Raw genomic sequence first — 27,193 nt, 5'->3', positions numbered from 1 at the left:
GCATATGAACGGGGTATGGTAGTAGGTGCCAGGCGCACCGGTATGTGTCAAGAACTGCAACGCTGCTGGGTTTTTCATGCTTAACAGTTTCCTGTGTGTATCAAGAATGGTCCACCACCCAACTTGACATAACTTTGGCAAGCATCGGAGTCAACATGTGACAGCATCCCTGTAGAACACTTGACACCTTGTAGTCCATGCCCCAACAAATTGAGACTGTTCTGAGGGCAAAAGGGGAGGGGGTTGTAACTCAATATTAGGAAGGTGTTCCTAATGTTTAGGATACTCAGTGTATAATGTAATTCTGTCAGTATAAGTATATTAGAGCACATAATATTTATTAATATTGGTACTGTAGTTTATAATGAATTGATTCAGATCAGTCTCTAGCACCTAGTGTTATTCAGATAACAGGAAGTGCTTGCAGCACATATAATGATGCAAATATAGTACCACAGAGTTTCTAAACCCAGAGGCCCAACATCACGAGACTTCCGAGAACGCTTGCGAAGCAGACTTGGCAGACCAGACCGGGGTTTGAGAAGACAATGAGTGAAAATTCATCCTTAGTTCATATTTTTCTCTACTTCTAAAAGGCACAAAACTTAGTTTCAAGCCAATGTCTTAAGTAGCTGAACATGTTATTACTCAAAAACGTTATATCGAAAGAGTGCCTTTGATTTGATGGCATGCACACGCACATTTGGGGCAAAACCACCGTTAGATGGTTATATGCATGATCTTAGCTAGCTAATGTAGCAAATTTGATTTCTACTGAATGAGTTATGAACTAGAGCAGTCATGTACATTAGCAGCAGTTTACTACAGTACAGTATGTCTTCTGTGGATCACTTACTCTGCCTTTTCCTCTGTGTCTTTTTTTGGGGGGGTCCACTTCATAGTCATCGTCATTGTATGCACCTTCAGCTGCGTCAGCCTCCAACACCCTCTGTGGTGGGAAAAAAGGGAATAGAGGGATCAATCTCTTGTCTGGAGGTCAAAGACACTGCCTGACTCTCAGTCTGAGGAACAACAAAATAAAACACGTTCAAAAAAGATGGTTGTAATAAATTATAAGGCCATAAACCTCTGATACTAGCTATTTGCATATTTAAAGTGCATTATGACAGTGTGCCCTTTTATACCTTTCCAGGCAGTTTTGGTATTAGGCTCAGACTGGTTATAGTCATGGCAGAGGTTAGATAAGCTGATCCTAGATCAGAGTAATCCCTTTCCCTTTAAGCCATTGGGATAAAACTTCATTAGGACCTACCTGGATTTCTAGGAGACTCTCCTCATCCTTAGAGTTGGTCCTCTGGTCTAGGCCCTCCCCTCTAAGAAGAGCCTCCAGTGTGGTGTCCTGTGTGGGAAGCGTATCCTTGCCTGGGAGTCCTCCATCTGGATACAGAGCAACAAACACACACAAATAAATCAAACAAACCCGGGAGCCGCCCCTCACATCAGTTAAAGTAGACATGTATACCAGTAACTCTAAAGACACTGACAGGCATCACCCCATCTAGTCAGTCTTTGCCAGGAAGATACAAATGGCTTGCTTTAACAAAGCATCACTATAAATGCCAAATCCCTTCATTAGGGAGGTGTGATACTTTCTGTATAACTTATGTTTCTATTCAGCAAATGAAGGATACATTAATCCAATGTGTAATGCCTTGTTACAAAGATAGTATAATCTGGGATTGCTATTTAAAGCATGCTACCAGGGACGACCTGCCATTGTTTAAAAATAAATAATGCAAAGCTATAACTAAACAAACCTTAACCCTGGGTCGCTGATTCTCCTAGTCAAACTAGGAAATGTCCATAAACGTAGGTACATTTGTGATTTGGGTGAACTGTCCCTTTAATGTGAAATATTCCAAAGCTTTTCTGTTGTGATAGAGGTCAAAACAAAGAGTGTGGATGAGATAAAAGACTAACATTGGTTGGTAGTCAGTCTATCATGGACATCATATTCAAGACTTTCTCTTCACTGATGGGCATTTCATTCAGCCTTATGCTTTTAGAAAAAAGGACAGGCTTCAAAGCCTCAAGCTATCATACCTTCACAGACACTCATCTCCCCAAGTAAAATCACCTAGCAGTCTCAATCCCTAAGCTGAATGCTAACATGCAGCAGTTGATAAGAGGTGAGGATCTGAGTATATAGAGGTGGAGATAATGTTGCACAGTATATCGAAACTTTGGAAATACTTTGATACTAGAACATGAAAAATGGTTCGGTACTATAATTTTTGTTACTTCCGTACTTCTGTCAAATGTGTCTCACATCATATACGGAGGATAAGAGGATTGAGTGTCTAGTAATTTGTCTGATTCTTCTCAAGGGGGCAGTAGCTAGCCAGGATACTTGCGCTTGTGTATGCAGTCGACACAGCTTGAGCCACTTTGAGAAGCAAGCGAGAGGAGAGAGACAGCATGGCTTCTTGTTGCAAAAACATACTACCTCCACGCTCACAACTTGTTGACAAACAGCTTGTTGACAAAACTGTCTGCAGGAGTGAACTATGGGATTATTTTGATTACAGAGCAGATGAGGTCCATCCCACCAAAACAACTAAGCAAAACACAGGCAGAAGGGGCTGACCAACTGGCGAGTGTCTTCACTGACATATTTCACCTCTCCCTGTCTGAGTCTGTAATACCAGCATGTTTCAAGCAGACCACCATAGTCCCTGTGCCCAAGAACACTAAGGTAACCTGCCTAAATGACTACTGGCGCATAGCACTCACGTCTGTAGCCATGAAATGCTTTGAAAGGCTGGTCATGGCTCACATCAACACTGTTATCCCAGAAACCATAGACACACTCCAGTTTGCATACCACACAAACAGATCCACAGATGATGCAATCTCTATTGCACAGCACACTGTGCCTTTCACACCAGGACAAAAGGAACACCTATGTGAGAATGCTATTCATTGACTACAGCTCAGCATTCAACACTATAGTGCCCCCAAAGCACATCACTAAGCTAAGGACCCTGGGACTAAACACCTCCCTCTGCAATTGGATCGTGGACTTCCTGACAGGCCGTCCCCAGGTGGTAAGGGTAGGTAACAACATCCGCCACACTGATCAACGCGGGGGCCCCTCAGGGGTGCGTGCTCAGTCCCCTCCTGTACTCCCTGTTCATTCATGACTGCACGGCCAGGCACGACTCCAACACCATCATTAAGTTTGCTGATGACACAACAGTGGTAGGCCTGATCACCGACAAGATGAGACAGCCTATAGGGAGGAGGTCAGAGACCTGACCGTGTGGTGCAAGGACAACAACCTCTCCCTCAACGTGATCAAGACAAAGGAGATTACTGTGGACTACAGGAAAAGGAGGACCGACCACACCCCCATTCTCATCGATGGGGCAGTAGTGGAGCAGGTTGAGAGCTTCAAGTTCCTTGGCGTCCACATCACCAAAAAACTAACATAGTCCAAGCACACCAAGGCAGTCGTGAAGAGGGCACGACAAAACCTTTTCCCCTTTAGGAGACTTGGTATGGGTTCTCAGATCCTCAAAAGGTTTTACAGCTGCACCATCGAGAGCATCCTTATTATTCAGTTGTACATGTACATGTCTACCTCGGTAACCTCATTGTTACTATCCCTGCATTTCAGTTGCATGCCTCCTTGCACTTTCAATTTGCCTTCATTGCATATTTATACATCCCACTTAATAACATACATTGTCCTTAATTGTTTTACTTATTTGCACTTCTGGTCTGATGCTAACTGTATTTCGTTGTACTGTACTTGTTCAATGACAATAAAGTTGAATCTAATCTAATCCTGACGGGTTGCATCACTGCCTGATATGGCAACTGCTCGGCCTCCGACCGCAAGGCACACAGAGGGTAGTGCGTACAGCCCAGTACATCACCGGGGCCAAACTTCCTGCCATCCTGGACCTCTATACCAGGCGGTGTCAGAGGAAGGCCCTAAAAATTGTTGAAGACTCCAGCCACGCTAGCCATAAACTGTTCTATCTGCTACCGAAAGCAAGCGGTACCGGAGCGCCAAGTCTAGTTCCAAGAGGCTCTTAAATAGCTTCTACCCTCAAGGCATAAGACTCCTGAACAGCTAATCACCCAGACTATTTGCATTGACTCCCCCCCACTCTGGAATGCTGATGCTACTCTCTGTTATTATCTATGCATAGTCACTTTAATAACTCTACCTACATATACATATTACCTCGACACCGGTGCCCCCACACATTGACCCGGTACCCCCTGCTATTGTTATTTAATGCTGCTCTTTAATGATTTGTTATTCTTCTCTTACCTTTTTAAAGGTATTTTCTTAAAACTGCATTGTTGGTTAAGGGATTGTAAGTAAACATTTCACTGTAAGGTCTACTACACCTGTTGTATTCGGCGCATGTGACAAATACAATTTGATTTGAACCCAGACACGTCACAAGGGCTATCAAGCTGAAACATTGGTTTAGAATGTTTTCTGATGAGGTCCAGTTGCGGGTGTAGTAGGAGAGGGTGGAACTAGGTTAAACTGGGCCGACATTCCGCAAATTTTCTCATTCATGAAACATCTGATCTTAATAAATGCTTCTGTTCCCAAAACTAGAATATGTTAGGAACACAGTGCACTAAACTTTAGAGACTTTATGCTCTGCAAAAGTTTTAAAACATTTTGTTGTGTAGAAGGAGTGCAAGGTTGAATTGAGTTTGTCCACAAGTGCACTTCACAGAGGCGGTGTTTCCTAACGGAAATATGCAAATACATAGGATCTCACTAGCTCGTGCTTGGCTTTGCCCACCTCCTTGCTTATTCTGCCCACTTTGCTTCATTTGCTCCAACTGTAAACGATACAGATTAACTACCTTGGGTTAGTTATAAATATCTTTGAGCAAAAGGAGTTACAAAGCAGTGCAGTGCAGTGCAGTGCAGTGCAGTGCAGTGCAAGGGAGGTTTAGTTCAAAAACAACATAAAAACTATTTTAACCATGCCATTTGCATTGTAACATTGTCGTTATTCTACTAGCAACTCAATTAGAATTATTTTTGAGTGAAAATGACAAACATGTATTCAGCATCTCATTCATGGGAGCGTTATAATATGATTACAACCCAAAAGTAATGTGAAATGCACTCATAACGTGACAGTAAAATATTTGACTACTTTACATACAGTGCCTTGCGAAAGTATTCGGCCCCCTTGAACTTTGCGACCTTTTGCCACATTTCAGACTTCAAACATAAAGATATAAAACTGTATTTTTTTGTGAAGAATCAACAACAAGTGGGACACAATCATGAAGTGGAACGACATTTATTGGATATTTCAAACTTTTTTAACAAATCAAAAACTGAAAAATTGGGCGTGCAAAATTATTCAGCCCCCTTAAGTTAATACTTTGTAGCGCCACCTTTTGCTGCGATTACAGCTGTAAATCGCTTGGGGTATGTCTCTATCAGTTTTGCACATCGAGAGACTGACATTTTTTCCCCATTCCTCCTTGCAAAACAGCTTGAGCTCAGTGAGGTTGGATGGAGAGCATTTGTGAACAGCAGTTTTCCGTTCTTTCCACAGATTCTCGATTGGATTCAGGTCTGGACTTTGACTTGGCCATTCTAACACCTGGATATGTTTATTTTTGAACCATTCCATTGTAGATTTTGCTTTATGTTTTGGATCATTGTCTTGTTGGAAGACAAATCTCCGTCCCAGTCTCAGGTCTTTTGCAGACTCCATCAGGTTTTCTTCCAGAATGGTCCTGTATTTGGCTCCATCCATCTTCCCATCAATTTTAACCATCTTCCCTGTCCCTGCTGAAGAAAAGCAGGCCCAAACCATGATGCTGCCACCACCATGTTTGACAGTGGGGATGGTGTGTTCAGCTGTGTTGCTTTTACGCCAAACATAACGTTTTGCATTGTTGCCAAAAAGTTCAATTTTGGTTTAATCTGACCAGAGCACCTTCTTCCACATGTTTGGTGTGTCTCCCAAGTGGCTTGTGGCAAACTTTAAACAACACTTTTTATGGATATCTTTAAGAAATGGCTTTCTTGCCACTCTTCCATAAAGGACAGATTTGTGCAATATACGACTGATTGTTGTCCTATGGACAGAGTCTCCCACCACAGCTGTAGATCTCTGCAGTTCATCCAGAGTGATCATGGGCCTCTTGGCTGCATCTCTGATCAGTCTTCTCCTTGTATGAGCTGAAAGTTTAGAGGGACGGCCAGGTCTTGGTAGATTTGCAGTGGTCTGATACTCCTTCCATTTCAATATTATTGCTTGCACAGTTCTCCTTGGGATGTTTAAAGCTTGGGAAATCTTTTTGTATCCAAATCCGGCTTTAAACTTCTTCACAACAGTATCTCGGACCTGCCTGGTGTGTTCCTTGTTCTTCATGATGCTCTCTGCGCTTTTAACGGACCTCTGAGACTATCACAGTGCAGGTGCATTTATACGAAGACTTGATTAGACACAGGTGGATTGTATTTATCATCATTAGTCATTTAGGTCAACATTGGATCATTCAGAGATCCTCACTGAACTTCTGGAGAGAGTTTGCTGCACTGAAAGTAAAGGGGCTGAATAATTTTGTTTTTGATTTGTTAAAAAAAGTTTGAAATATCCAATAAATGTCGTTCCACTTCATGATTGTGTCCCACTTGTTGTTGATTCTTCACAAAAAAATACAGTTTTATATCTTTATGTTTGAAGCCTGAAATGTGGCAAAAGGTCGCAAAGTTCAAGGGGGCCGAATACTTTCGCAAGGCACTGTATGTCTGGGCTTGCTAGCAGTAGCCAGCCAGCAGCCCTGGGCAGATAATCGCACCCTGGGAAGTGAATACTCCTTGGGAATCGTATACTGTGTAAAATCCATTGTATTTCTATGGTGTGTAGACGATTGCAATATAGAAGCTTCAGAAATGAGCTTCAAAGTGTTTATGTAGTTTTGGAACTAAACATTTAATAAATTACAATATTTAGCTATAATGAATAATGTCTATGGAAAGTTATTTGACCCAATATTATGGCCACAGATTAGCAAATTAACCCTGATATGTATCAAATTACATTTAAAACAGTTTAGACTGTCATTGTACAATTATTTTGTTTGCTCTAAGTAGTGCTGAGCGATAAATCGAAACATCAGATATTTTTCCTTTATTAAACAACTAACATTTAATTGTTCAATTTTTCTTAGTAATTAAAACTTGTTTTTCAACCACTCCACACATTTCTTGTTAACAAACTACAGTTTTGGCAAGTCGGTTAGGACACTTTGTGCATGACAAAAGTAATTTTTCCAACAATTGTTTACAGACAGATTATTTCACTTATAATTCACTGTATCATAATTCCAGTGAGTCAGAAGTTTACATACACTATGTTTAAAGAGCTTGGGAAATTCTAGAAAATGATGTCATGGCTTTATAAGCTTCTGATATGCTAATTGACATCATTTGAGTCAATTGGAGGTGTACCTATGGATGTATTTCAAGGCCTACCTTCAAACTCAGTGCCTCTTTGCTTGACATCACGGGAAAATCTAAAAAAATCAGCCAAGACCTCAGAAAATAAATTGTAGACCTCCACAAGTCTGGCTCATCCTTGGGAGCAATTACCAAACGCCTGAAGGTACCATGTTCATCTGTACAAACAATAGTATGCAAGTATAAACACCATGGGACCACGCAGCCGTCATACCGCTCAGGAAGGAGAAGCGTTCTGTCTCCTAGAGATGAATGTATTTTGGTGCGAAAAGTGAAAATCAATCCCAGAACAACAGCAAAGGACCTTGTACCTGTTTCCTCCAGCGTCTTCACAAAAGTATCTATATCCACAGTTAAACGAGTCCTATATCGACATAACCTGAAAGGCCGCTCAGCAAGGAAGAAGCCACTGCTCCAAAACCGCCATCAAAAAGCCAGACTACGGTTTGCAACTGCACATGGGGACAAAGATCGTACTTTTGGAGAAATGTCCTCTGGTCTGATGAAACAAAAATACAACTGTTTGGCCATAATGACCATTGTTATGTTTGGAGGAAAAAGGGGGAGGCTTGCAAGCCGAAGAACACCATCCCAACTGTGAAGCAGAGGACCGCAAAGTCCACTATTGTGGCTAATCCTAATTGTGGCTACCTTCACATAGATGGGTACGACCAGCATTAATCAAATAAGAACTGAGCTTCATAACACATAACCCGGTCCGGTCGAGCCTCACTAGCTAGCTGGCTGCTTATAACGTTAGCTTTGGACAACAGGGTTAAGTAGCTGGCTACCTATTTATTTTCATGAACTGGAGGTCATTTTCAATAGGCGAACAACAAGTGGCAACCTTGCTAATACTTACAAGGATTCCTAAATCATTGATAAGAATAATGAAAATGACTGCAGTTTCTACTGGTCATTGTTTTCAGGCTGGTTGTATTGTTGCTAGCTAGGTACCAAGCTTAAGCTCACGACCCCAGAAGTTGAGGTCAAACAAATGATGCTTTATTACCAACGCGTTATTGTAAACACATCGTTCGTGGCCGGTGTTCACTTGTTTGCAGACTTTTTTGTACAGCTTTGACAGTGCTACTGTATCTTTTTTGACACGCAAAGACCCAAACAGCGTTCCATAGTATGTATGTTGTGAAGCTAATAGCAGTGACACTATTACTGTATAACTCCGGTAGGGCAACATCTGAAAAATTGCACACTTGGTAGTGTGTACCGGTGCTTGACCAGTTGGCGAAAGCCAACATCATCCACGACTGAGAACGGTTGATTATCAAGGGCAATGAATTCCATTATCTTGGCTTCAATGGATTTGGCCTTTGAGTTGTCTCGCTGAAATTTACTTACTCTTTCAAATGACTGCTCGACTTGTTGACTGCTCGATCCACACAGCACATTGTGGGCTAGGTTAGGAATGCTGTGTTGCACGTGTAGCGCAAAATGGAGTCATTACGTCCTGTACCTACGTTATGCCTTTTGCACATAATGTATATAGACTCTTTTTTTCTACTGTGTTATTGACTTGTTAATTGTTTACTCCATGTGTAACTCTGTGTTGTCTGTTCACACTGCTATGCTTTATCTTGGCCAGGTTGCAGTTGCAAATGAGAACTTGTTCTCAACTAGCCTACCTGGTTAAATAAAAAAAAATCAATAAAAATATAGGTATGCACGGTAGCTTTGACATTGGATTTTAATATTGGTGTTAAACTAGACAATGGCCAACACCAATGTTTGCAATTTTAGCTAATATCGTCCGATTCCGATATGTTCACTGATATATTGTGCATCCCTACTAAAAATAAATGGAAGCGGGTGATAGAGTGAGTGAGTAAATGGTCAGGATTGTAAGTGAGGAGCAGTGACAAACTCCATTTCATAACATTTATTAAATGTCGTGTTGTGATTCCTGTCCATCTCCTCCCAGCAGGCAACCATTTGTTACATGTTCTTGTTCTCACAAAATAAGTTTACTCGGTTACTGAACAGAGCACTTTTCATTTGATAAAAAGTGACTAGCAGTCTGTTTGATTTCCACACTGAAATTAAATTATGTGCTTTCAGTTAGATGATCCCAGATCATAAGTAATAAGACAAAAGAGTGTGTGATGAGACGTGGCAGAGAGAGACACTGGACTTTTGGGGGGTGGGGTGGGAGTAAACTGGTATTTCTATTACCTAGCTGTAGGCCACAGAGGCGTAGACGAGGGTCCATGGAGGCGTGCAGCCGTCTCTTCTTCCTCCAGCAGCGGGCAGGGTATGTATACATCTGACCTGCAGCCACCCCTATAATAATAATACATTCAACTATTAAGAACTTTTCATTACAACCTCAAAGTGCTAAAGACAGACAGAGACAGGAACTAAAGAAAACACCTCTCACATCTCAATGCCCCCCACCCAGATACATAATGTGTTGCTTACTGACCCTAAAAATATCCTTACACAGGTGTATACAGTGTACTCGTGAAGTATTCAGACCCCTTCCATTTGACATTTTGTTACATTACAGCCTTATTCTAAAATGGATTAAAGAAAATAATTTCCACATCAATCTACATACATACATAATGACATAAGTGAAAACAGGTTTTAGACATTTTTGCAAATGTATAATAAAATGTACATCGGAAATACCTCATTTTACTAACCATAATTTTCACCATTGGTGAACGGATGATCTCCGCGTGTGTGGTTCCCACCGTAAAGCATGGAGGAGGTGGTGTGGTGGTGCTTTGCTGGTGACACTGTCAGTGATTTTATTTAGAATTCAAGGCACACTTAACCAGTACGTTACCACAGCATTCTGCAGAGATATCCCATCTGGTTTGCACTTATTGGGACTATCATTTGATGACCCAAAACACACCTCCAGGCTGTGTAAGTGCTATTTGACCGAGAATGAGAGTGATGGAGTGCTGCATCAGATGACCTGGCATCCTCAAACACCCAACCTCAATGAGTTGGACTGCAGAGTGAAGGAAAAGCAGCCAACAAGTGCTCAGCATATGTTGGAACTCCTTCAAGACCGTTGGAAAAGCATTCCTCATGAAGCTGGTTGAGAGAATGCCAAGAGTGTGCAAAGCTGTCATCAAGGCAAAGTGTGGCTACACTTTGGTTACTACTTTTTTGGTTACTACATGATTTCATATGTGCTTGGTCATTATTTTGATGTCTTCACTCTTATTCTACAATGTAGAACATTTTAAAAAGAAAAACCCTTGAATGAGTAGGTGTGTCCAAACTTTTGGCTGGGACTGTATAGTGTAGACTACTGAATAGCTTATTCACGCCAAAGTTAGAGCGGCTCAATTCTCTTTTGCATTTTCAAAAAAATTATGGTTCTCAAAAAGAGTTCTGGAATAGCTATCATAATCCTGTTGTGATGAATAATAATACTTAATTTTGTATTGTTCTTCTCGTGGATTTGCTCAAACTGTCTTCCAAGTTATTTGCAAGGGACTTGTTGGAAGAGTGATGTGTTATGTATGGTTTGGGAGAGAGCGAGAGAGAGGGAATGAAACCCAGCCATTGTTTCACTCACACTTCCTATTGTATTGTTTTCACTGATGCTCACTCTGCTCTGCCTGTCACTAACACTGTGCAACATACCAGTGAATGTGATCGTGCCCAGTAGAGGAGCACTAGCTGGTTCTGCCTGGTGTCTACAGACTCTCCACTGAGAGAGGACCTTCTCCTGTAGCTGGGCAGAGGTAGCTAGCATTGCAGCAAGCCAGAGTAAGTTGCTGGCTGTCTGACTGGCGGTGGTAGAGGGAGACTCGGGCTGCATGCAGAATCAGCTCCTTGCTGCAGGCTGCCTGCTCTATTTTTAGCCTGCAGCTCCAAGGGGGAGAGGCTGTCTAGTTGTGGAGAGTTGAAAGTCAACATGTGCAGACACATTGGTGATGGGCTTCGGTGTGAATGAGCCCTCAGAGTAGCTAGCATATGGTAGTTAGTGAATACCCCTGGCTCTCTCTCTTCTAACTAGGGTTGTCACGATACCACATTTTTTTACTTCGATATGATACCAGGTTTAATATCATGAGTTGATACTCAATACCAAAACAATACCCGATACCGAAACGATACCACAGCAAAACAATATACACCCAAAAAAAGCTAGTCATAAAATAACTATTAATAATTATTTTTTTAAACGTGAAAAATATCTTGATAACAAGAACAAATAAAACAACACATTCTATATTCAAATACCATATAATACTATAATACTACCATAATACTTTACATTTTCCAAAACCATGTCTGAGACTCGGAGCTAGCCAATTTATGCTTTTTGGGGTCGTTTCGGTTCGATTATAAAAAAAAGAAATCACAGATTTCGGTTTCAATGTAATATTTTTAAACATGAAATGCTTTGTGCATTATGTGGGATGAATGCTGTAACACAGAATAAAACAAAGTCCCCATTACTGCTTCACATTGCCTTCCTTTAATAAAATATTCCAATTGTGAATAAGGCATACTTTTATGACTGCTGAACTATCAATCACTTAGATGAGGTATTCCCAAACTGGGGTACGCGCAATGCCGTCAGGGGTACGCCAAATAAAAATGTGATTCACATTAAAAAATAAATAATAATCTTCACATTTTCAAACAGTCCATTTATATTTTCCAATAGGGCTATACATTTGGGTGAGTTTCTCTCTCGCCTGAGTAGCCTTGTTTCACTGCCAAAAATAAAATTAAACCATTTAATGTTCAGCGAAATAACAACACAATGTCAAATAAAGTTAGCCTAGTCAAATAATGAACATCCACTCACATTAACCGTTACTCTCTTGCGGGAATTCCACTAAAGGTCCGTATGTAACCAAACATAGCTGTTGCTCATACCGTTTGCTTGAAAATTGATAAATGGTTAAAAAAAAGAGTAAAGGCCTGGGTCAATAGACACACATACCAGCTCTACTAGTAGTACTGCTACTACCAGCAGTACCACACCTGTCGACGACACAAGTTGTTCTGCTTCCACGAGCACATCCAATGCCAGCATCAGTAATTCTACATGTTGTTGTTAACCCAGCTAGCATGGACACTGACAGTTGTGAATCTGATGCAGCCGAAGAGCTACTGCCCCCTTACCTGGGAAAGCACCGAACAACAGACAGGGACGTTGGACCATCGAAGGGGTTCACTTATATTGGGAGTAGTGCCTTTCCTTGGCCAGTGTGTTATATGTGCAAAATAACTATCTCACAACTCGATAAAACCTTCACTCTTGCACAGACATTTAGAAACAAAACATGCCAATTTGAAAAATAAGCCAAAGGAGCTTTTTTTAGAATTAAGATGACTTTCGAGTAGTAAGACATGTATAAAAGCAACAGATACCATTAATACGAAGGGGCTAGAAGTGCCTTATATGGTGAGCTACCGAGTGGTTAGGACAGGCAAGTCCCATACTATTGTGGAGGACTTAATTCTCCCTTCTGCTGCGGATATGGCTGGGACAATGCTGGGGGAAAGGCCCAAAAAACTATACAGACAATGCCTTCATCAAACAACACTGTTTCACGACGCATCAGTGACATGGCAGAAGATGTTTTTAAACAATTACTGCTTCGCATACATGCCAGTGAATTCTATGCATTACAGCTGGATGAGTCAACAGAAGTGGTGGGCCTGGCACAGCTCCTGGTATATGTCCGTTACGTTTATGGGGGGTCAATTAAGGAAGACATCCTCTTCTGCAAACCACTGGAAACCAGGACAACAGGAGAGGATATTTTTAAATGGACTTTGGTGGTCAAGATGTGTTGGTATCTGTACTGATGGTACAAAAGCCATGACAGGGAGACATAGTGGAGTGGTAACGCACGTGCAAGCAGTTGTTCCCGACGCCACTTGGGTCACTGCAGCATCCACGAGAGCCTCTTGTTGCCAAGGGAATGCCTGACATCTTGAAAGACATTTTGGACATTACAATGAAATGGCCATGAAAATGGTTAACTTTGTTAAAGCAAGGCCCCTGAACTCTCGACCATGTAACGCTTTTACAACACACAGAAGTGCACTGGTTATCAAGGGGCAAAGTACTGACACGTTTTTTTTAATTTAGAGAGGAGCTTAAAGTTTTCTTTACTGACCATCATTTTCACTTCATTGTCATAATTTTCACTTTATTTAACTAGGTAAGTCAGTTAAGAACAAATTCTTATTTACAATGACGGTCCAGACAATGCTGGGCCAATTGTGCTCCGCCAGATGGGACTCCCAGTCACGGCCGGATGTGATAGAGCCTGGATTCGAACCAGGGACTGTTGTTACGCTTCTTGCACTGAGATGCAGTGCCTTGGACCGCTGCGTCCATTTGTGTGTGTTAACTATTTAACTGTATTAGAATGCTTAAAAGGCCGCAATTTATTTTTTAATCGGTTAACGGTGTTGTTTTATTTGGCAAGGAAAATATCGGATATCGGCTATGGTGTCTGTCTGATTCCATTCGTACCATGGTTTGCTGCAGGTGAGAACGCAGTCCAGACCAAACACAGGAAAAGAACCAGAGGTGTGCAGTATTATTTGTTGTTTGACTGCAAGTGTTTTGATGAAATGCACACAGTAGCCTCCCAAACATTTGAGCGCATCCAATGCAGATTAGAGGAGATGAGGCTATGCAACTGATATACACTACATGATCAAAAGTATATGGACATAGAACTTCTCGTATAACATCTCATTCCAAAATCATGGGTATTAATATGGAGTTGGTTCCTCCCTTTGCTGCTATAACAGCCTCTGCTCATGTGGGAAGGCTTTCCACTAGATGTTGGAACATTGCTGCGGGGACTTGCTTCCATTCAGCCACACGCATTAGTGAGGTCGGGCACTGATGTTGGGCGATTAGGCCTGGCTCGCAGTCACTGTTCCAAATCATCCCAAAGGTGTTCGATGGGGTTGAGGTCATGGCTCTGTGCAGGGCAGTCAAGTTCTTCCACACCAATCTCGACAAACCATGTCAGTATGGACCTCGCTTTGTGCATGGGGCATTGTCCTGCTGAAACAGGAAATGGCCTTCCCCAAACTGTTGACACAAAGTTGGAAGCACAGAGTCGTCTAGAATGTCATTGTATGCTGTAGTGTTAACATTTCCCTTCACTGGGACCTGGCCCTAACCATGAAAAACAGCCCCATACCATTATTCCTCCTCCACCAAACTTTACAGTTGGCACTATGCATTGGTGCAGGTAAGGTTCTCCTGGCAACCACCAAACTCAGATTTGTCCATCGGACTGCCAGATGGTGAAGTGTGATTCATCACTCCAGAGAACGCGTTTCCACTGCTCCAGAGTCCAATGGTGCTGAGGTTTACACCACTCCAGCATTGCGCATGGTGATGTTAGGCATGTGTGCGGCTGCTCGGCCATGGAAACCCATTTCATGAAGCTCCCGACGAACTGTTATTTTGCTGACGTTGCTTCTAGAAGCAGTTTGGAACTCGGTAGTGAGTGTTGCAAACAAGGACAGACGATTTGTACGCGCTTTAACAGTCGGCGGACCCGTTCTGTGAGCTTATGAGGCCTACCACTTCGTAGCTGAGCGGTTGTTGCTGCTAGACATTTTCCACTTTACAATAACAGCACTTACAGTTGACCGGGGCAGCTCTAGCAGGGCAGAAATTTGACAAACTGACTTCTTGGAAAGGTGGCATCCTATGACGGTGTCACGTTGAAAGTAACTGAGCTCTTCAGTAAGGTCACTCTATTGCCAGTGTTTGTCTATAGAGATTGCATGGCTGTGTGCTCGATTTTATATACCTGTCAGCAACGGTTGTGGCAGAAATAGCCGAATCCACTAATTTTAAAGGGTTGTCCACATACTTTTGTATAAACAGTACTAGTGAAAAGTTGGACACACCTACTAATACACCTACTCATTCAAGGGTTTTCCTTTATTCTATTATTTTCTACATTGAAGAATAATAGTTTAGACATAACCACTATGAAATAACACATGGAATCATGTAGCAACCAAAAAAAAACGCATTAAACAAATCAAATATATATTTTATATTTGAGATTCTGCAAAGTAGCCACCCTTTGCCTTGACAGCTTTGCACACTCTTGGCATTCTCTCAACCAGCTTCATGAGGTAGTCACCTGGAATGCATTTCAATTAAGAGTTGTGTCTTGATTTTTAACAATTAGTAGAATTGATTTCCTTCTTAATGCGTTTCATCAGTTGTGTTGTGACAAGGTAGGGGTGGTATACAGAAGATAGGGCTATCTGGTAAAAGACAAGTCCATATTATGGCAAGAACAGCTCAAATAAGCAAAGAGAAACGACAGTCCACCATTACTTTAAGACATGGTAAGTCAATCCGGAACATTACAAGAACTTTCAAAGTCTCTTCAAATGCAGTCGCAAAAACTATTAAGCACTATGATGAAACTGACTCTCATGAGGACCGCCACAGGAAAGGAATACCCAGAGTTACCTCTGCTGGAGAGGATAAGTTCACTAGAGAGTCACCAGCCCCAGAAATTGCAGCCCAAATAAATGCTTCACAGAGTTCAAGTAACAGACATCTCAACATCAACTGTTCAGAGGAGACTGCGTGAAATCAGACCTTCATGGTCAAATTGCTACAAGCAAACTACTACTAAATGGACACCAATAATAAGAAGAGACTTGCTTGGGCCGAGAAACAAGAGCAATGGACATTAGACCAGTGGAAATCTGTCCTTTGGTGTGATGAGTCCAACTCGAGAGTTTTGGTTACAACCGCCGTGTGTTTTTGAGATGCAGAGTAGGTGAACGGATGATCTCTGCATGTGTGGTTCCTACCGTGAAGCATGGAGGAGGTGGTGTGATGGTGCTTTGTTGGTGACACTGTCTGATTTATTTAGATTTCAAGGCACACTTAACCAACATGGCTACCACAGCATTCTGCAGCGATACACCCTCCCATCTGGTTTGAGCTTAGTGGGACTATCTGTTTTTCAACAAGAAAATGACCCAACACACCTCCAGGCTGTGTAAAGGATATTTGACCAAGAAGACTGATGTTGTGCTGCATCAGATGACCTGGCCTCCACAATCACCCGACCTCAACCCATTTGAGATGGTTTGGGATGAGTTGGACCGCAGAGTGAAGGAAAAGCAGCCAACAAATGCTCAGCATATGTGGGAACTCTTTCAAGACTGTTGGAAAAGCATTCCAGGTGAAGCAGGTTGAGAGATGCCAAAAGTGTGCAAAGCTGTCATCAAGGCAAAGGTGGCTACTTGGAAGAATCTAAATTCTAAAATATATTTTGATTTGTTTTACACTTTTTGGGTTACAACATGATTCAATATGTGTTATTTCATAGTTTTGTTGTCTTCACTATTATTCTACGATGTAGAAAATAAAATTAAAATAAAAAATGAAGAAAAACCCTTGAAGAAAGGGTAGGTGTGTCCAAACTTTTGACTGGTACTGTAGGTATTCAGACCCTTTGCTATGAGACACAAAATTGATTGTCCTTGAGATGTTTCTACAACTTGATTGGAGTCCACCTGTCGTAAATTAAATTGATTGGATATGATTTGTAAAGGCACCTGTCTATATAAGGTCTAACAGTTGACAGTGCATGTCAGAGCAAAAACCAAGACATGAGGTCTAAGGAATTGTCTTTAGAACTCCGAGACATGATTGTGTCGAGGCACAGATCTGGGGAAGGCTAACAAAAAATATCTGCAGCATTGAAGGTCCCCAAGAACACAGTGGCCTCCATCATTCTTCAATGAAAGAAGTTTGGAACCACCAATACTCTTCCAAGAGCTGGCCGGCCGCCCAGCCAAACTGAGCAATCAGGGGAGAAGGGCCTTGGTCAGAGAGGTGACCAATAACCTGATGGTCACACTGACAGAGCCCCAGACTTCCTCTGGGGTAGATGGGAGAACCTTCCAAAAGGACAACCATCTCTGCAGCACTCCACCAATCAGGCGTTTATGGTAGAGAGGCTAGACGGAAGACACTCCTCAGTAAAAGGCACATGACAGCCATCTTGGAGTTTGCCAAAAGGCACCTAAAGGACTCTCAGATCATGATCATTGGCCTGAATGCCAAGAGTCACGTCTGGAGGAAACCTGGCACAATCCCTACAGTGAAGCATGGTGGTGGCAGCATTATGCCATGGGGATGTTTTTGAGCGGCAGGGACTGGGAGACTAGTCAGGATCAATGGAAAGATGAACAGAGCATAGTACAGAGAGATCCTTGATGAAAAGCTTCTCCAGAGTGCTCAGGACCTCAGACTGGGGCGGAGGTTCACCTTCCAACAGGGCAACGACCATAAGCACACAGCCTAGACAATGCAGGATTGGCTTCGGGACAAGTCTCTGAATGTCCTTGAGTGGCCCAGCCAGAGCCCGGATTTGAACCCAATCCAACATATCTGGAGAGACCTGAAAACAGTTGAGCAGCAACGCTCACCATCAAATCTGACAGAGCTTGAGAGAATATGCAGAGAAGAATGGGAGAAACTCCCTAAATACAGGTGTGCCAAGCTTGTAGCGTCATACCCAAGAAGACTTGAGGCTGTAATCGCTACCAAAGGTGCTTCAACCAAGTAAAGGGTCTGAATACTTATGTAAAAGTGATATTTCAGTTTTGAAATTTTTATACATTTGAAAACATTTCTACAAACCTGTTTTTGCTTTGTCATTATGGGTTATTGTGTGTAGATTGATGAACGAAAAAAACATTTTAATCAATTTCAGAATAAGGCTGTAACATAACAATGTGGAAAAAGTAAAGGGGTCTGAATACTTTCCGAATGCACTGTATATGAATAGTTCTCCCTGGAGGGAACATGAACACTATTGGATATCATTATATTAGACATGTGTGTAGCTGTAGTGGCCAGAGGGACATATTTAGACAGATGACATTACCCACTAAACGTCAACTGAATGATAGTTTTAAGGCAATTCCATGCTAAAAGAGTGATGCCGAGACTCCGATTTTCCCCTTTAAAAAATGTATGTCAAACAAAAACCAATGATTGCAAAGTTAAACAAACCATACAACTGTAGTATGCAAAATGACTACTTTGAACAATTTCAACTGAACATTTAACAAAAACGCATTTACTTGAATAACAGTGCAGATGCAAAGTTTGGTAAGAGAATGACAGCATAAACCGCAATCATTGTTTTTATTTGACATACATTTCAAAGTGAAAAATCTGAGTCTCAGCAACACTGTTGGCGCGTGGAATTGCCCTTTAGTAAACCACAGAGCCAGCCATCATAACTCCCAACCAACAGAGTAGTGCTTCTCTACCCACCAGGGCTGCGATGGTGGCGCTCCATCCAGATGTAGCAGTTGTTCTGTGCCACACCGGTCTGCGAGTCCAGGAAGGGCAGGCGTACGCTGCGCTCGGCACACAGGCGGGCATTGTAGCTGCGGCACTGCTCAATGGCCTCTTTGTAGAACTGGTCACCCAACCTGCAGCAGGGAGACAATTCAGACAGAGGTCAACACCACATGTGGTTGGCACAGACATGCATTTGGTTATGTGGCTGTTATAGACACTGAAATAGGCCAAAATACCAGATTAGTGGCTAACCAGACAATTCATTTCAGCCATGACTCACTGACCACCATGGACCACTAGAAATATCCCTACAGACCGTATGTTCTTCAGGGGAAGAGAAGTTTCCATTTGACTGTCATATACTGTACATTAAGCCATGTAGACCTAAACCCAGCCCCAAACAAAACTATAAGATGAGTTTGTATAGGTCGTCATTGTAAATAAGAATTTGTTCTTAACTGACTTGCCTAGTTAAATAAAAGGTTCAATAAAATAAATGAATAAAGGTTTTCCTGATCTGACAGATTATACACCATGTAAAACATTATAGGGTTGGTATTAGCTACATTCTGGAAGCATATTTTCACCTCTTCATCCTCTGTACTGCTCTGTCGGCATACAATCAGGGATGGCGGGTCATGGGCCGTTCCCTAGCGACCAGCAGAAATGCAATGATGATTACAGTCAGCTTTTAAATCATGTTAATCACCAGGGTCAATCAAATAATCAAACAAACACTATTCCCAGGATCTTTAACCGCTGATTGGAGTGGCTCTACCATGGACAAACAAAGTGACTAAGATGAATGTTGTCTGTGTGATGCTTACATTGCTCTTTGCGGAGACTGGCGTGACTTTCATATAGCCTAGCCCAGGGTTCCCAAACTGGTGGCCCGTAGCCCAAATTGGCCCATCAAGTTCTGATATATATATTTTTTTTTGCACTTTCATTCATTCATTTCAAGACTGTAAAACACCAGAAAATCAGCTCCAAGTGAGGTTTGAAATTATTATGTTTTAGATAAATATTATATCGGTTTGGGCTTCTTGCGGTCAATTCGCAGTCTACAAATGATTTGTAATTACGTTCCGACCCCCTGACCATCCGCTCAATAGAAAAAATAATAATAATTGGCCTGCCGCTGAATCTAGTTGATGATCCCTGGCCTTTCCTTTCATCATCTGGAAGAAAAATCTGGCCTTAACAGCCATATACTCTTATAATCTCCACCGGGCACAGCCAGAAGCGGACTGGCCACCCCTCAAAGCCTGCTTCCTCTCTAGGTTTCTTCCTAGGCTCCTGCCTTTGTAGGGAGTTTTTCCCTAGCCACTGTGCTTCAACATCTGTATTGCTTGCTGTTTGGGGGTTTAGGCTGAGTTTCTGTATAAGCACTTTGACATGTGGGATGTAAAATGGGCTTTATAAATACAGTTGATTTGATCATAACCTCTGGGTCTCTGGGACATGACTGAATCACATGACTGATTCTACACAGTAGTGAGCCTTGGTTTCTATTTAGGGTGATAAATTAATGAGGAAGATGATGTGCTTGGCGAGGGTATCACAATATAGAATGTTTTCAAAGATTCTCATGTCTAACATATAAAGATTTACAGACACTACTACTGCTAACATTATCTCAATGATCTTATAGTTTGTGGAGATTTGTTCCAATGCAGGTGATAGTTTGGCAGCCCCTTAGGGTATCAATGTTAATATTTGCTGTGAAAGGAGGATATTTCACATTCAAACCTTCAGTCCCTGCCACACAGCTCATATGGTAATTAGTCTGCTTAATTAATCTCAGCAGAGCCGCTAGCACACAGAGAGGTTTTAATTTGACTACATCAAAGATGAGGATAAATGCTGAATCTTACACAAAAGGCAGCAACATATGCCTGTGTAAAGTTCTACCTAGTTGGGCCCGCCACTGGTATAGCCTACCCATAATACATTTTCACCACATGTTCTCGATTACAATACGCACAAGCAGCCATTTTGAAAAGACACACTTAATGAGGCGCTATAATCGTAGCTCTCCCAGCCTCAATTAGAGATACGGAGGTCTGTGAGAAGAGGAGGCATTGGCACGCTTGGGCCGGGCAAAGAAGGCCAAATCCGCTTTCTCTCGCTCCTCCTTGTCCTACAAATCTATCCTCTCTTTCTCCCTAACTCTCTGATTAGACAACTTCCAACAGATAAACAGACATGCTTGGAATGTTTTCCCTCACATAGAGGAAGGCACTGCGGTAAGACAAAGCCACAGTGTTTGAGGATTCTTGGAAAGAGGCTGCATGTCAGTGTGGTTGTGAAGAGTAAACAGTTCCAGGTACACAAGGCAATAAGAGGGAAAAGAGAGAGGAAGACGGGAGAGAAAGAAGGGGAGAGCACGAGAGAGACGGAGAGCATGAAGCTCAGAGAGAGAGGTTAAAGATAAACCATCAGAAAGGATAGCACGGTAACTAGCAGGCTGCATTGTTTTCCTTCCTCGTGTTATAAACCAACAAAGACAGTGAATAGTAGGCTAGATAATAATGGCAATGTTATTCTTTGCCTTGTGGAAATGTCATAGAGCAATGACATTTCTAAAGGTTCTAAAACTAGCCTCTGAGCAGCACAGGAATTTTTACAGGAACAAATCACAAACGGGGGTTTATGCACATGCAGAGTGGCCAACTGGTAAGCGCTCGCTTGAGGGTTTAATATAAAATAATCCATCTGAAAAGGTGATTGAGCAGTGAGTGACAGAGTTTATTAAATTTTAAATAAACCTCAAGACTAGACTACTGATAATAATGATGACTATTATGCCTGCCCAAACTAAAGCACCACGTTCCTGGGACCAGAAATGACTAATATGTCATAGCACCTCAATCATGTTTCAGGATTGTATGCCATAAACAGCTACAACACATGTAACTGTTGAACAATTCAGTCATTAGGCTACTAACCTACTTAAAGAACATTTAGGCCTTAAACTACCATCATGTCATGTGAATTTAAATGCTGTACCTAGATCACTTCAGTTGAGCTTCAGCGTATGACCAAAAACATCCAGATGGATAGAAAACAAACAAGCCGCGAAAGTCATGTTAAAAGCTCCCTCTGTTATGAGGTGTCAACTGTCTGTCTCAAAGGCTGCTGCATGTCTTTCATCCTACTAGTGCACTGGCCCTGAGCAGCAGATGCAGCAGCCTAGGTGAGAGACATCTCCAACACTCATCATGAGTGACGAGCCTCAGCGTCTGAGAGCACAAGAGGTGAGAGAGGCGCCGCTCATACTCACATACGTTTTTTTCCCCACTGTCCGTTATTTAGCACCTTTGTGTGACATTGAAGTGGTTGGAAGGTTGTTCCAACGGTAAAAATACATAGCAGAGCTAACCAGACACAGACACTGTTGTGACTTAGCTACAGTAAGGGAAAGCCTAGCTCAAAAGCACACATAATCTTACAGATGTGAGTGAGGGGGAAACAACAACAAAAAAATCTTGTGGCTGCTGGGGCCTCCTCTATCAGTGTGCTCCTGTCAACAGTTTGGGCGTCGCATGTCTGTGCCTAGCCCTTAGTTTGAGCATTAGATGAACACACATTTTGCATAATAGAGAATGATAACTCAGTTTCCATGAGGCCAGGCAAGCCAAGTGATCTGCAGAAGCCTAATTCAGAACATTAATTCCATTTATTTTTACACTACATTTGAGGAACCCCTAGAGTTTTATACTGAGCAAAAATATAAAACACAACATGTAAACATGTCCCATGGAATATTGGGGAAAAAAATGCACCAAATTATTTTCAGTCTTCAACATAGAAATGCTACCAAAAAAATGTATTGAAACTTGTTACAAATGATGGAGTCACACAAGATTCACAGAATTATATTTTGAAAGAGGAAGTAAAGTACTTTAGGAAAATGTTTTTGTTTCAGTCTCCTCCATCTCCACTAACCGAAGCTAATTGTATGGATTTCTTTCCTATTAATAATGTAAAATTAACATCTGTACAGAAAGACTCTGTGAAGGCCAAATTACAGAGGAGGAATGTCTTGATGCAATTAAAGCCTTTAAGTGTGGGAAAACTCCAGGGCTGGATGGCATACAAGTGGAAATATACCAGACTGTTTTTTGATATACTCAGAGGACCATTATTAGCATGTTTTAAACACTCCTATATAAATGCAACAATGGTGTCATTGTACACTGATGATTCATGTTGTTTTCTTTTAAAACCACAATTAGCATCCCTCCACAACCTCATAAAGGATCTACATACTTTTGCTAACCTCTCTGGATTAAAACCAATTTATGATCACTGAAAAATGCTACTTTTACATTACCGTGTAGTTTACCAATAAATTGGTCTGACGGGGATGTGAACACTCGGTATACATATCCCGAGAGAAAGAAATGATCTCACTCAAATACATTTTTATAGAAAGTTAGCAAAAAATAGATTAGATCTTGCTACCATGGAAAGAAAAATACCTGTCTATTCGTGGAAAAATCCCCCTGATCTTTAGTCATATCACAGTTTACCTATTTGCTTATGGTTTTGCCTACACCTAGTGACACACGTTTTAAATTATATGAACAAAAAAATATTCAATTTTATTTGGAATGGCAAGCCAGACAAAGGTAAAAAGGCCTACTTATATAACGAGTATGAATTCAGAGGGCAGACATTCTTAAATGACTCACTAAAGGCATCAGTCATACAACAGTGATACTTAAAATCAGAAATGGTTCTCTTGTAAATGAGTAAGAATGTATCACCCCATGTTCAAGAATGGCCGTTGTCCCTATATTCAGATTACAACTGCTCACTTTCGGTTTTCTAAAAACTAAATCATTTCCAAAATATTGTTATTTTTTTAAACAAGCCTTAGAAAGTTGGTTGCAATTTCAGTTTAATCCACCTCAAAAGACAGAACAAATAATACAGCAAATATTGTGGTTAAACTCAAATATACTAATTGATTTAAAAGAAAGTAGTATTTAAAAAAAAACATTTAAAAAGGTATAATTTTTGTAAATGATATCATAAACAGGACTGGTGGAGTTATGTCACACGTGCAGCTAACACAGACATATGGAAATGTCTGCTCTACCCAAAATGATCACCAATTAATTGCAGCATTACCACAAAAATGGAAGAGGCAAGTGAAAGGGGGAAAAAGTAAAGAACTTGTCTGTCGGCCCTGCATTAAAGACTAAAAATTGTTAAAGAAAATTGTGATAAATAAAAATATATCCAAAATATATAAACTGAAGGTAGAAGCCTAAGTGTTATTGTTTATTAGTTTACTCCAATTGGGGGAGGGGTGGTAGGGTCTGTGAGGAATAATAAAGGTATATTTGATTTGATCGGGTATATATATATATGTTTTTAAAGTGTGTATATGTATGTATGTATGTACAGTGGGGCAAAAAAGTATTTAGTCAGCCACCAATTGTGCAAGTTCTCCCACTTAAAAAGATGAGAGGCCTGTAATTTTCATCACTTCAACTATGACAGACAAAATGAGGAAAAAAAATCCAGAAAATCACATTGTAGGATTTTTAATGAATTTATTTGCAAATTATGGTGGAAAATAAGTATTTGGTCACCTACAAACAAGCAAGATTTCTGGCTCTCACAGACCTGTAACTTGCGACTAACAGACGTGCGACTAACAGAAATTGAATAATGTGTCCCTGAACAAAGGGGGGGTCAAAAGTAACAGTCATTAAGTACTGCATTAAGTACTGCAGTGCATCTCCTCCTCATAAACTGCACATATTTGCCAGTTCTTGCTGTGAGATGTTACCCCACTCTTTCACAAAGGCACCGGCAAGTTCCCAGACATATTTTGGGGGGAATGGCCCTAGCACACACCCTCCGATCCAACAGATCCCAGACGTGCTCAATAGGATTAAGATCCGGGCTCTTCGCTGGCCATGGCAGAACACTGACATTGCTGTCTTGCAGGGAATCACACACAGAATGAGTGGTATGGCTGGTGGCATTGTCAAGCTGGAGGTTCATGTCAGGATGAGCCTGCAGGAAGGGTACCACATGAGGGAGGAGGATGTCTTCCCTGTAACACACAGCATTGAGATTGTCTGTAATGACAACAAGCTCAGTCCGATGATGCTGAGACACACCGCTCCAGACCATGTGGGACCCTCCACCTCCAAATCGATCCCGCTCCAGAGTACAGGCATCGGTGTAACGTTCATTCCTTCGATGATAAACGCGAATCCGACCATCATTCCCGATGAGACAAAACCGCGACTCGTCAGTAAAGAGCACTTTTTGCCAGTCATGTCTGGTCCAGCGACGGTGGGTTTGTGCCCATACGCGATGTTGTTGCCGGTGATGTCTGGCGAGGACCTGCCTTACAACAGGCCTACAAGCCCTCAGTCCAGCCTCTCTCAGCCTATTCCGAACAGTCTGAGCACTGATGGAGGGATTGTGCGTTCCTGGTGTAAGTCGGGCAGTTGTTGTTGCCATCCTGCACCTGTCCCACAAGTGTGATGTTCGGATGTACCAATCCTGTGCAGGTGTTGTTACACTTGGTCTGCCACTTTGAGGATGATCAGCTGTCCGTCCGGTCTCCCTGTAGAGCTTTCGTATGCGTCTCACAGTACGGACTTGCCAATTTATTGCCCTGGCCACATCTGCAGTCCTCATGCCTCGTTGCAGCATGCCTAAGGCACGTTCACGCAGATGAGCAGGGACGCTGGGCATCTTTTTTTTTGTGTTTTTCCAGAGTCAGTAGAAAGGCCTCTTTAGTGTCCTAGGTTTTCGTAACTGTGACCTTAATTGCCTACCGTCTGTAAGCTGTTAGTGTCTTAACGACCGTTCCACAGGCGCATGTTCATTAATTGTTTATGGTTCATTGAACAAGCATGGAAAACAGTGTTTAAATCCTTGAATGAAGATCTGTGAAGTTATTTGGATTTTTTACGAATTATCTTTGAAAAAGGGACGTTTCTTTTTTTGCTGCGTTTACATGTATATGTATGTATATAGATATATTATTTACCCCAAAAATATATGGGTGATTGGAAATGATGCAGACAATTACATTGATGGCAGCAACAATCTATCCACAATATTAAAGCTGATCCTCCCCCTAGAAAAAAATACATACACACATACATATACACACATATATATATATATATATATATATATATATATATATATATATATATGTATATATATATATACACACATATACATTAACATGAGCTGAAATAAAAGTTCGCAGAAATTTTCCATATGCACAAAAAGCTTTTTCTCTCAAATTTTGTGCACACATTTGTTTACATCCCTGTTAGTGTGCATTTCTCCTTTGCCAAAATAATCCATCCACCTGACAAGTGTGGCATATCAAGAAGCTGATTAAACAGCATGATAATTACACAGATGCACCATGTGCTGGGGACAATAAAAGGCCATTCTAAAATATGCAGTTTTGCCACACAACACAATGCCACAGATGTGTGGAATTGTGTGGAATTGGCATGCTGACTGCAGTAATGTCCACCAGAGCTGTTGCCAGAGAATGTAATGTTAATTTCTCTACCATAAGCCGCCTCCGTCCTTTTAGAGAATTTGGCAGTAAGTCCAACCGGCCTTACAACCGCAGACCACATGTAACCACGCCAGCCCAGGACCTCCACATCTGTCTTCTTCACCTGCGGGATCGTCTGAGACCAACCACCCGGACAGCTCAGTAATAAAGCCCTTTTGTGGGGAAAAACCCATTCTGATTGGCTGGGCCTGGTTCCACAGTGGGAGGGCCTATGCCCACCTATGGCTGTGCCCCTGCCCAGTCATGTGAAATCCATAGATTAGGGATTGATTAATCAATCAATAAATCAATCAATCAAGTGTAGTTATAAAGCCCTTCTTACATCAGCTGTTGTCACAAAGTGCTGTACAGAAACCCAGCCTAAAACCCCAAACAGAAAGCAAAGCAGGTGTAGAACCACTGTGGCAAGGAAAAACTCCCTAGAAAGGCCGGAACCTAGGAAGAAACTTAGAGAGGAACCAGGCTATGAGGGGTGGCCAGTCCTCTTCTGGCTGTGCCGGGTGGAGACTATAACAAAACATGGCCAAGATGTTCAAATGTTCATAGATGACCAGCAGGGTCAAATAATAATAATCACAGCGGTTGTAGAGGGTGCAACTGGTCAGCACCTTAGGAGTAAATGTCAGTTGGCTTTTCATAGCCAATCATTCAGAGTATCTCTACCGCTCCTGCTGTCTTGAGAGTTGAAAACAGCAGGTCTGGGACAAGGTAGCACGTCCAGTGAACAGGTCAGTGTTCCATAGCAGCAGGCAGAACAGTTGAAACTGGAGCAGCGGCACAA

The 27,193-nt window shown here is 41.7% G+C and overlaps 1 protein-coding gene across 1 annotated transcript in view; it reads right to left on the bottom strand.

Annotated features, from left to right (window-relative positions):
- Positions 1-27,193, bottom strand: part of LOC139375235 (zinc finger protein DPF3-like) — a 41,019-nt gene that overhangs the window by 10,487 nt on the left and 3,339 nt on the right. Inside the window, exons 2-5 of the mRNA XM_071116833.1 lie at positions 18,798-18,958; positions 9,680-9,787; positions 1,274-1,398; positions 857-949 (exon numbers count right to left, since the gene is read on the bottom strand). Coding sequence (XP_070972934.1) covers positions 857-949; positions 1,274-1,398; positions 9,680-9,787; positions 18,798-18,958 — 487 coding nt within the window. The remainder of the gene's footprint in view (positions 1-856; positions 950-1,273; positions 1,399-9,679; positions 9,788-18,797; positions 18,959-27,193) is intronic.

Source organism: Oncorhynchus clarkii, chromosome 19, assembly GCF_045791955.1.
Source record: "Oncorhynchus clarkii lewisi isolate Uvic-CL-2024 chromosome 19, UVic_Ocla_1.0, whole genome shotgun sequence".
Taxonomy (NCBI): domain Eukaryota; kingdom Metazoa; phylum Chordata; class Actinopteri; order Salmoniformes; family Salmonidae; genus Oncorhynchus; species Oncorhynchus clarkii.
Note: the sequence above shows the minus strand (reverse complement) of the source record. Positions and strands in the feature narration are given on the sequence as shown.